The sequence below is a fragment of the Haliotis cracherodii genome, unplaced genomic scaffold (assembly GCF_022045235.1).
Source record: "Haliotis cracherodii isolate W230 unplaced genomic scaffold, xgHalCrac1.p SCAF_18, whole genome shotgun sequence".
NCBI lineage: Eukaryota > Metazoa > Mollusca > Gastropoda > Lepetellida > Haliotidae > Haliotis > Haliotis cracherodii.
The window spans coordinates 19974126-19986579 of NW_027266273.1; the positions used below are offsets into that span (position 1 = coordinate 19974126).

Genomic DNA, 12454 nt, shown 5'->3' on the forward strand with positions numbered 1-12454 from the left:
TCAAAGACTCTATGTCCAGTTCACTATACAAGCAGGCTTCACACTTCCCTGACCACGCTCCCCAAATTTGCTCCGATGTTCTGTTGTTTACTGCATGACTGGCTTGACCAGCAAGCTACCCCCTCTCAGGGTCATCCTTACCGGTAGCATGGCCTCTTGACCAGCAGATGAAGGCCAACTTTTATTTAAAGTCGGTGACCCAAGAGACCAGTCATAAGTCTCTAGATAGTTGCAAGTACTTGTATATGGGAGCAAGCGGTGAGACTTTTTAAAGGGACAGTAGATTGTTTTCCCTTAATCTATCTTTAACACCATGTTAATAATCAGTGATCTGTAAATACCTACTAAAAACTGTATACATAATATATCTGTTAACAATGAATTGTTATCATTAGTTATTTCACTGAGCAGATAATGATTGTAGTCATTTTCAGACACAATGCCTACTGATAGATATCAAACAGTGATAGCTGTGATAGCTTATCAAAGACACACAGTGTGATGGTGTGTGTCCGTTGTATGTGGACTTAGATCATAAATAAGTTTGCAAGTCGTTCTCCCAGCTGACAAATTTCGAATTGTTATCTTTGCTAATGTTAATTTGTTGATTCAAAGACTGAGAGACTGAAGAGGCAGAAGGGACATTACACAACAGGATACCATCGCTGGAAGTCGTGAGCAGTCCTACTAGAGTTCTCAGATGTGACAATGAGTAGCCTCGAGTAGATCATGTCAGAGGGACAATTGATTCAGGCAAGAATTTGTGAATAGGAGAACTTGCTTCGTTATATTTATTCCAAGGTCTACTCTCAACCCTATTTTAACTGACAGACACTTTGTTATCATAATGAAGAGAAACTGTTTGGAAGAATGTTTTATTTTGGTACTATTTGTCTTGAATGTTCATGGAGTGTTCCATTCCTGCGTGGATGTGAAGCAACAGACTGGAAACGCTACTGACGGGGAATATATCTTGTATCTGCAACAAAATATTGGAGCTTCACTGTACTGTGCAGGTGAGTTATGTGAGTTATATACTGTGCAGGTGAGTTATGTGAGTTATATACTGTGCAGGTGAGTTATGTGAGTTATATACTGTGCAGGTGAGTTATGTGAGTTATATACTGTGCAGGTGAGTTATGTGAGTTATATACTGTGCAGGTGAGTTATGTGAGTTATATACTGTGCAGGTGAGTTATATACCTTACAGGTGAGTTATCACATGTTTTCGACTGTTCTGAAATTTGGTTTATGTTTTATTATTTTGTTATTAGTTTGAACAGTCAGTTATATTTAAACTTTGGAGAAGTCTGCTCAAGATTTGCAGAAGTCAAAAATGAACAATTTATATTTTCAATTATAAATATGTATTTTAAACATCTGTTTGTATGTTGTTGTGATTATCACTTCAAGCAATTTCATCCGCATCATCTACATCTTCGTATGTGGATAACAAATACTGTACCGCATGAAAATAGTATCTTTTAAATGTCAACACAATTTTAACGTTTTTTGGACAAAAACTAAATGATTTATGAATTTCTTTAAATGAGAAATGTTCAGAGTTAATGAAACTATATCAACACTCAATAGTTCCTGAGCAGAAATGTATAATAAGTAAAACCTGGACACACAAGGAACATGCCTTCTTTCTGGAAGAAGACAACAGAATGTACACTGAGACCTTGTTAATCCAGACTGTACAGTGTACACACTGTTTATCCAGACTGTATAGTCTACACTAAGACCCTGTTAATCCAGACTGTACAGAGGACACTGAGACCATGTTAATCCAGACTGTACACTGTACACAGAGACCCTGTTAATCTAGACTGTACAGTGTACACTGAGACCCTGTTAATCCAGACAGAAAAATATACACTGAGACCCTGTTAATCGGGACAGTACAGTGTACACTGAGACCCTGTTAATGCAGGCTACAGCATACACTGAGACCCTGTTAATCCGGACTGTACAGTGTACTCTGAGACCTTGTTAATCTGGACTGTACAGTGTTCACTGAGACCTTGTTAATCGGGACAGTACAGTGTTCACTGAAACCTTGTTAATCCGGGCACTACAATGTACACTGAGACCCTGTTAATCTAGACTGTACAGTGTACACTGACGGAGACCTTGTTAATGCTGAAGGCACCAGTCCCATTAGAACCTTGTGTATAATTTTAATAATAGTTGACTTTTTGATATATTTTAACAACAAATAGATGAAATAGCTACCTGTAAGAAACTATCATAAGAATGCATTGTTTTCAAATTTTCAAAGGATGTTCATAAGATCCTTCTTACCAACAGAGTAAGGTATTAATTTTGCAAGATTAATGCCTGTTTATAACACTTGTGAGAAACAGTGTTTGTGATCAGAAATAGGGTGTATGTGATTCAGTGATTAACCAATAGTGTCTACCTCATGATTATTGTACTTGTTAGAGTGAACTTAAACAACCCAATATATTTCAAAATGATTATTCTGGCATATGATTGCTTTGAAAGTCAAGGTCATTACTTATGAACAAATTATGCTGTTGGCATCCCCTCTGACTTGTATGAATATCCAATGAAATAGCTTCTTTTGAAGACATTAATAACTGAAATTGTATAAATATCTAATTGTTTAAATATCAAAGCGAAGCTAGAGAATAGTACATGGAAAACACATGTTTTTTTTCTGATCTTGACTTTTTGAGACTTTAACTTGACCAGTAACATTCTCACAGCCTAATCTCTCAACCTCTCGGGGCGGTCGGGTAGCCTAGTGGTTAAAGCATTCACTCGTCACGCCAAAGACCCGAGTTTGATTCCCGACATGGGTACAATGTGTGAAGCCCATGGTTTCCCCCGCCGTGATATTGCTGGAATATTGCTAAAAGCGGCATAAAACAATACTCACTCACTCAGCCTCTCAGTTCAAATATCCCAAATTCCACCCAGTGATTAATGCATAGCTGCAATGCTTTCCTTTGTGTTATTCAGATATGACTGAATGTGATGATGCTTTCCGTGTCCCTACAGACCAGTGAACATGTTTAGATTATCATAAATACCATTGTTAAATGCCTGACTAGGTTGTGGTTACATGGATGGTTTCAGTTGTTGCTGTTGTGGAACCTCAGTACAATTTGACTATTGAATGCAGTGCAACATGAAATATGACTGATCAAGTATAAACTGGGATACATGGAGAATCTCCCATGTGAGGAGTTATGATCTATTATTGCAGAGTGTTGATCTGTTTGAACTAAAAGACATGAGGGTGAAATTCTAGTTTTCCCTACCCTCATGTGCTGTGTTTAGAATAAATGCGAACATTAGTGTCTTGTAGTGTAACCATAGAGTTCTAGATCATTTTTGTCATTAAACAATATATCATGTGACTAACCATGGGTCCAGGTAGTCCTGTGGGTACTCGGGTCCTACTCAGTACCCACCCGACCCGAGTACCCATGTTACCCATCCCAACGCTATTTTCTGTCTTAAAAATTGAAACTTATGTTTCCCCAACTAGCATCAGCAGACTTCAGAAACTGTGAGCTGTTGTTGGTTGTTCTATAGTATACTGTACAACTGACGTGAATCGACGACTGGGCCTGAGGTGGCTTGACATGAAATGTCGTTGCAACATACCAAGATCCTTTCCCTCTCTATCCCATATTAATATAAGTGCAGTAATCTTGGACGCGACGTTAAACCCAATTTCACCTCCCCTCCCCTTTTCCAGATTAGTCCAACATGGCATAAAAAATCTAATTTGGGATGTTGTACAAGCCGACCGCCATCTGGTGTTTTTTAATTGTCAATGCTTTCCTTAAGCATTTGTGTAATTTTGATGTCTTTTGTACGCACTGTTCTTTGTTTCATGTGACACATTTTCTTTGCCACCTAAAAATGTCAGGGGCGGTTGGGTAGCCTCGTGGTCAAAGCATTCGCTCGTCACGCCGAAGACCCGGGTTCGATTCCCCAAATGGGTACAATGTGTGAAGCCCATTTCTGGTGTCCCCCGCCAGGATATTGCTGGAATATTGCTAAAAGCGGCGTAAAACCATACTCACTCACTCACAATAAATGTCAGGGTTGTTTATTGGTATTTGTTTTGTTTTTTTAGTTTCATTATTCATATGCAAATTATGACCTGTATTAGTATCACTTTATTCACAGCATCTTACCATTACTGTTTACAATGATCCAGAGTTTCCACAAGGGTATAAACATCCTTGACCTTCATCACATGTCAAAACTGCTAATGAGCTGCGATATAACTGTAATAGTGTCACCACCAGCATCACTCGGAACACATGCAGAACCCTACATTATTGACACACAAACTCAAGGTTCACTGTCAAGGCCATGTAGATAGTATCTGGTGTAGGTGTGGATAGTGACAGTCCCAAAGGGATACCGGTGATAACAGCTGCACAATTGGGTGTTCAGAACTGTGATACGATACATGTACTCCTCGGTATCTTCCGAGACTGTCATTCACTCAATCTCACTGTAGGCAGAATTATTTTCACCAGAAGTAGTTGTGTCAATAATTGGCAAGGCTCGACTTCTTTTTATTAATAACTTTGTTTGCAGACTTTTTACCAAAAAGACAGTTCAATGGTCAAAATTTAAAAAAATGATCACATTTAGGATGGGTATTGGAGGTTTAAAGTGTATCGTAATATTTATGATGCACAAGGCCGTATTGCGATACATGTATATCACAATATATTGTATAATTCATAATTGAAGTTAATAAATGAAATTGGCTGAAGGGATACGATGTCATTTTCTCCTGCACATAATACTTGAAAAATCTTTTTTTGCCACAATACTGAATACTCATTTAATAAAAATGCACGGATGCACGCTCTGTGTATTGAGCAAGTGTTTTACATGAAACACATGATAAAAATCTCTTTTTGAAATCACCCGATATACTGAGCATTAAAAAATGATATTGTGATAAAATTATTGTGGAAACTAGTGAACCTCTATATACCGATATACAGGTAATACCGCCAACCCTCAGAAGACATGATTTATAAGTGATTTCTTGAAGGAATTTTTGCTTTCTAATGAGAATTAAAGGGTTGCTTCCTTCCTGTGTTGTCCTACTTTCTTCTAAATACCAAATTTGTGAAATTTTGGATCAGATGAACTCTTAACCATGTAATTGATTATAAAAACTGGCTTGTGGCATGTATGTTGTCCCCAGGGATTGAAATACTGAAACTACGGTATGTCATATTGTTCTGCAGCTTCAGTGAACTCTCTTTTTTGAAGACTGCTTAACTAGGTTGGTTGGTTGGTTGGTTTGTTGTTTAATGCCGCACTTAGGAATATTCCAGCTATATGACGCCGGTCTGTAAATAATCGAGTCTGGACCAGACAATCCAGTGATTGACATCATGAGCATCGATCCACGCAATTGGGATCGATGACATGCATCAACCACGTCAGCGAGCCTGACCACCCGACCCTGTTAGTCGCCTTTTACGACAAGCATAGTCGCCTTTTAAGGCAAGCATGGGTTGCTGAAGACCTATTCTACCCACTGAATCTTCACGGGTCCATAACTAGGAATATAACTGACACCAAGATATTTCAGTCAAAAAGAAAAAGATAGTGAAACATTGTGAGAAATCATTCTTGTTACAAGTATTTGTACTGTAAGTGTTAAATAAAAGTATTACTTACTACTATCAGGGTATTGGCTGACACTGGGTATGGCCGATTCCCCCAGTAATATACAGTAAGGTATGTGAACAGTATGACAGTCTCCAGCTGTACTGTCTTTAAACAAGTATCACTGTGTGTCTGGTACAGGTATGAAGACCAACTCCCCTAAGGAATACCTCACTCTCAAGGCAGGGAGAAGCAACAACTTTGCAGTCTACTCTAAAGATAAAGGTAAGTGGTTTGCAGCACACAGTCAGAAATGTTGTCGGTGTAAACATTGGTCAGCTCCATTTTTGTGTTTCAGGGTTTCACCTGTGGTCATTTGTAAAAAATGAAAAAGCCAAGTTGTAAATGACGTTCAAAACATTCTGATGTTTGTGTAGGATTTGACCAATGTTTGTGTAGGATATGACCGATGTTTGTGTTGAATCTGATCGATGTTTTGTTTTGGATCTGACTAATGTTTGTGCAGGATGTGACCGATGTTTGTGTGTAGTAATCGTTCAACTGTGACTGACGTTTGTGTAGGATGTGACCGATGTTTGTGTACGATATGACCGATGTTTGTGTAGGATGTGACCGATGTTTGTGTAGGATGTGACCGATGTTTGTGTAGGATTTGACTGATGTTTGTGTAGGATGTGACCTATGTTTGTGTAGGATGTGACTGATGTTTGTGTTGGAGGTGACCGATTTCTGTGTAGGATGTGACCGATTTTTGTGTAGGATGTGACTAATGTTTCTGTAGAATGTGACCGATTTTTGTGTAGAATGTGACTGATGTTTGTGTAGGGTGTGACCGATGTTTGTGTAGGATGTGACCAAATTTTGTGCAGGATGTAATTGATGTTTGTGTTGGATCAGGCCAATATTTGTGTAGGATGTGACCGATGTTTGTGTAAGATGTAACCAATGGTTGTGTAGGATGTGACTCATGTTTGTGTAGGATGTGACCGATGTTTGTGTAGGATGTGACCAAATTTTGTTTAGAATGTGACTAATGTTTGTGTAGGATGTGACCGATGTTTGTGTAGGATGTGACCAAATTTTGTTTAGAATGTGACCGATGTTTGTGTAGGATGTGACCGATGTTTGTGTAGGATGTGACCAAATTTTGTTTAGAATGTGACTGATGTTTGTGTAGGATGTGACTGATGTTTGTGTAGGATGTGACCGATGTTTGTGTAGGATGTGACCAAATTTTGTGTAGGATGTGACCGATTTTTGTGTAGGATGTGACTAATGTTTGTGTAGAATGTGACTGATTTTTGTGTAGAATGTGACCGATGTTTGTGTAGGATGTGACAGATGTTTGTGTAGGATGTGACCAAATTTTGTTTAGAATGTGACTGATGTTTTTGTAGGATGTGACCGATGTTTGTGTAGGATGTGACCAAATTTTGTTTAGAATGTGACTGATGTTTGTGAAGGATGTGACTAATGTTTGTGTAGGATGTGACCGATGTTTGTGTAGGATCTGGCCGATGTTTGTGTAGGATGTGACCGATGTTTGTGTAGGATGTGACTGATGTTTGTGTAGGATGTTACCTATGTTTGTGTAGGATGTGACTGATGTTTGTGTAGGAGGTGACCGATTTCTGTGTAGGATGTGACCGATGTTTGTGTAGGATGTGACCGATGTTTGTGTAGGATCAGGCCAATGTTTGTGTAGGATCTGGCCGATGTTTGCATAGGATATGATCAGTGTTTGTGTAGGATGTGGTTGATGTTTGTGTAGGATCAGGCCAATGTTTGTGTAGGATGTGACCGATGTTTGTGTAGGATGTGACCGATGTTTGTGTAGGATCTGGCCGATGTTTGTGTAGGATGTGACCGATGTTTGTGTAGGATGTGACCGATGTTTGTGTAGGATGTGACTGATGTTTGTACAGGATCTGACAGTTGTGGGAGCATGTCCCCAGCACAGGTATACAGCCAATGGGGGAGGACGGAGTTCACCAAGATCAGACTGCATGTCGACACCTTTAATGTAGACATCACAGACTATACATTCACCAAACAGATTGGACCAAACCATATATGGTAAGCGCTATTTGGCAACCTTTTAAATTTTGTTTATACCACTAACCATTTGGATTTTCCTCTTCCATTTGACTGACATGCCATGATGCAACTGATGTCATGATTCCTCCGTTAAAGAATGACTCACTCTTACAGCTATGGATGTGCTGGAGACAGCTTCTCCAGTTCTCTCAACTGCACACCGCATGGGAACTTCAAGATTGACTTGTCTGAGACACCATTTGCTATCAGCCCAGACATTCAATGGACTTGGAACGGGCAGTACAGCAAGCCTGGCCAAGCCCAAGGACAGGCCTTCATTGCCAACTACAGTAAGTAACACACACCAGAGACAGGCCTTCATTGCCAACTACAGTAAGTAACACACACCAGAGACAGGCCTTCATTGCCAACTACAGTAAGTAACACACACCAGGGACAGGCCTTCATTGCCAACTACAGTAAGTAACACACACCAGGGACAGGCCTTCATTGCCAACTACTGTAAGTAACACACACCAGAGACAGGCCTTCATTGCCAACTACAGTAACTAACACACACCAGAGACAGGCCTTCATTGCCAACTACTGTAAGTAACACACACCAGAGACAGGCCTTCATTGCCAACTACAGTAAGTAACACACACCAGAGACAGGCCTTCATTGCCAACTACAGTAAGTAACACACACCAGGGACAGGCCTTCATTGCCAACTACAGTAAGTAACACACACCAGGGACAGGCCTTCATTGCCAACTACTGTAAGTAACACACACCAGAGACAGGCCTTCATTGCCAACTACAGTAACTAACACACACCAGAGACAGGCCTTCATTGCCAACTACAGTAAGTAACACACACCAGAGACCGGCCTTCATTGCCAACTACAGTAACTAACACACACCAGAGACAGGCCTTCATTGCCAACTACAGTAAGTAACACACACCAGAGACAGGCCTTCATTGCCAACTACTGTAAGTAACACACACCAGAGACAGGCCTTCATTGCCAACTACAGTAAGTAACACACACCAGAGACAGGCCTTCATTGCCAACTACAGTAACTAACACACACCAGAGACAGGCCTTCATTGCCAACTACAGTAAGTAACACACACCAGAGACAGGCCTTCATTGCCAACTACAGTAAGTAACACACACCAGAGACAGGCCTTCATTGCCAACTACTGTAAGTAACACACACCAGAGACAGGCCTTCATTGCCAACTACTGTAAGTAACACACACCAGAGACAGGCCTTCATTTCCAACTACTGTAAGTAACACACACCAGGGACAGGCCTTCATTGCCAACTACAGTAAGTAACACACACCAGAGACAGGCCTTCATTGCCAACTACTGTAAGTAACACACACCAGGGACAGGCCTTCATTGCCAACTACAGTAAGTAACACACACCAGAGACAGGCCTTCATTGCCAACTACTGTAAGTAACACACACCAGGGACAGGCCTTCATTGCCAACTACAGTAAGTAACACACACCAGAGACCGGCCGTCATTGCCAACTACTGTAAGTAACACACACCAGAGACAGGCCTTCATTGCCAACTACTGTAAGTAACACACACCAGGGACAGGCCTTCATTGCCAACTACTGTAAGTAACACACACCAGGGACAGGCCTTCATTGCCAACTACTGTAAGTAACACACACCAGGGACAGGCCTTCATTGCCAACTACAGTAAGTAACACACACCAGGGACAGGCCTTCATTGCCAACTACTGTAAGTAACACACACCAGAGACAGGCCTTCATTGCCAACTACAGTAAGTAACACACACCAGGGACAGGCCTTCATTGCCAACTACAGTAAGTAACACACACCAGAGACAGGCCTTCATTGCCAACTACAGTAAGTAACACACACCAGAGACAGGCCTTCATTGCCAACTACAGTAAGTAACACACACCAGGGACAGGCCTTCATTGCCAACTACAGTAAGTAACACACACCAGGGACAGGCCTTCATTGCCAACTACAGTAAGTAACACACACCAGAGACAGGCCTTCATTGCCAACTACAGTAAGTAACACACACCAGAAACAGGCCTTCATTGCTAACTACTGTAAGTAACACACACCAGAGACAGGCCTTCATTGCCAACTACAGTAAGTAACACACACCAGAGACAGGCCTTCATTGCCAACTACAGTAAGTAACACACACCAGAGACAGGCCTTCATTTCCAACTACTGTAAGTAACACACACCAGGGACAGGCCTTCATTGCCAACTACAGTAAGTAACACACACCAGAGACAGGCCTTCATTGCCAACTACAGTAAGTAACACACACCAGAGACAGGCCTTCATTGCCAACTACTGTAAGTAACACACACCAGGGACTGTCCTTCATTGCCAACTACAGTAAGTAACACACACCAGGGACAGGCCTTCATTGCCAACTACTGTAAGTAACACACACCAGAGACAGGCCTTCATTGCCAACTACTGTAAGTAACACACACCAGGGACAGGCCTTCATTGCCAACTACAGTAAGTAACACACACCAGGGACAGGCCTTCATTGCCAACTACAGTAAGTAACACACACCAGAGACAGGCCTTCATTGCCAACTACTGTAAGTAACACACACCAGAGACAGGCCTTCATTGCCAACTACAGTAAGTAACACACACCAGAGACAGGCCTTCATTGTCAACTACAGTCAGTAACACTCACCAGGGACAGGCCTTCATTGCCAACTACAGTAAGTAACACACACCAGGGACAGGCCTTCATTGCCAACTACTGTAAGTAACACACACCAGAGACAGGCCTTCATTGCCAACTACAGTAAGTAACACACACCAGGGACAGGCCTTCATTGCCAACTACTGTAAGTAACACACACCAGGGACAGGCCTTCATTGCCAACTACAGTAAGTAACACACACCAGGGACAGGCCTTCATTGCCAACTACTGTAAGTAACACACACCAGAGACAGGCCTTCATTGCCAACTACAGTAAGTAACACTCACCAGGGACAGGCCTTCATTGCCAACTACTGTAAGTAACACACACCAGGGACAGGCCTTCATTGCCAACTACAGTAAGTAACACACACCAGGGACAGGCCTTCATTGTCAACTACAGTAAGTAACACAGACCAGGGACAGGCCTTCATTGCCAACTACAGTAAGTAACACACACCAGGGACAGGCCTTCATTGCCAACTACAGTAAGTAACTCACACCAGGGACAGGCCTTCATTGCCAACTACAGTAAGTAACACACACCAGAGACAGGCCTTCATTGCCAACTACAGTAAGTAACACACACCAGAGACAGGCCTTCATTGCCAACTACTGTAAGTAACACACACCAGAGACAGGCCTTCATTGCCAACTACAGTAAGTAACACACACCAGAGACAGGCCTTCATTGCCAACTACTGTAAGTAACACACACCAGGGACAGGCCTTCATTGCCAACTACAGTAAGTAACACACACCAGAGACAGGCCTTCATTGCCAACTACAGTAAGTAACACACACCAGGGACAGGCCTTCATTGCCAACTACAGTAAGTAACACACACCAGGGACAGGCCTTCATTGCCAACTACAGTAAGTAACACACACCAGGGACAGGCCTTCATTGCCAACTACAGTAAGTAACACACACCAGAGACAGGCCTTCATTGCCAACTACTGTAAGTAACACACACCAGAGACAGGCCTTCATTGCCAACTACAGTAAGTAACACACACCAGGGACAGGCCTTCATTGCCAACTACAGTAAGTAACACACACCAGGGACAGGCCTTCATTGCCAACTACTGTAAGTAACACGCACCAGAGACAGGCCTTCATTGCCAACTACAGTAAGTAACACACACCAGAGACAGGCCTCCATTGCCAACTACAGTAAGCAACACACACCAGGGACAGGCCTTCATTGCCAACTACAGTAAGTAACACACACCAGAGACAGGCCTTCGTTGCCGACTTCAGTAGCTAGTGCTGATAAGTGATTGAAGGTCAAATTGAAGCCAGGAGTTAAGTTAGCACTGGAAGCCAGGAGTTAAGGTAGCACTGGAAGCCAGGACTTAACTATGATTTGTAATAAAAGCACAAATAGGTAATAAGCAATGGACAAAAGGAAGCCAATTGGATGGAAACCAACTTGATTATTTAGCCTTGATTCACAGACAATGCTTCAGATAGATTTATGAATCAGTAAGTCCCAAGCACAAGACAATGGCCTTTTGTAGTTTCCTATGACGCCAGTTGTTGTTGGTGGAGAGGACTTAGGAAGCTTACCACATGATGGTATGGTCTTGGTTCTTTATGATGATTTCGGAAATTGCAGATTTCCGGTCTAGTGTGTTGACAGAGGTCTGATGTTCTTTGAGTCTGGTGTGGAGAGGTCTGAGGGTTTCTCCAACGTATTGGTGGCCACAGCTGCAGGAGATCTGGTATATAAATCTGCTAGGGTTGGGACTTTTGCTGCTGGTGCCTCAGCCATTGGCATGCAGATGGGTCTTGATGGTCTTGCTGCTGGAAAAGATGACATCTATGTTAGCTTTGTCCTTGATGAGGCAGGAAATCTGATGTCTGACAGGGCCTTGGTATGGTATGGAGATACTGATGGGTGGTGGGGCAGGTTTTGGTCTAGGCTCGGAGTTCTTGAGGGTCTTGTTGATGGTTCTGGAGACTAGGTGGGCAGGGTAACTGTTCAGGGAAGTGAAGGTTTGTTTAGATGGTTCAGTTGAC

General features: G+C 42.0%; 1 protein-coding gene across 1 annotated transcript in view; it reads left to right on the forward strand.

Annotated features, from left to right (window-relative positions):
- Positions 1-504: 504 nt before the first annotated feature.
- The window catches only part of LOC139465859 (uncharacterized), an 82324-nt gene continuing 70374 nt past the window's right edge, over positions 505-12454 (forward strand). Inside the window, exons 1-4 of the mRNA XM_071247816.1 lie at positions 505-1016; positions 5830-5913; positions 7575-7725; positions 7861-8036. Coding sequence (XP_071103917.1) covers positions 848-1016; positions 5830-5913; positions 7575-7725; positions 7861-8036 — 580 coding nt within the window. The 5' untranslated portion in view covers positions 505-847. The remainder of the gene's footprint in view (positions 1017-5829; positions 5914-7574; positions 7726-7860; positions 8037-12454) is intronic.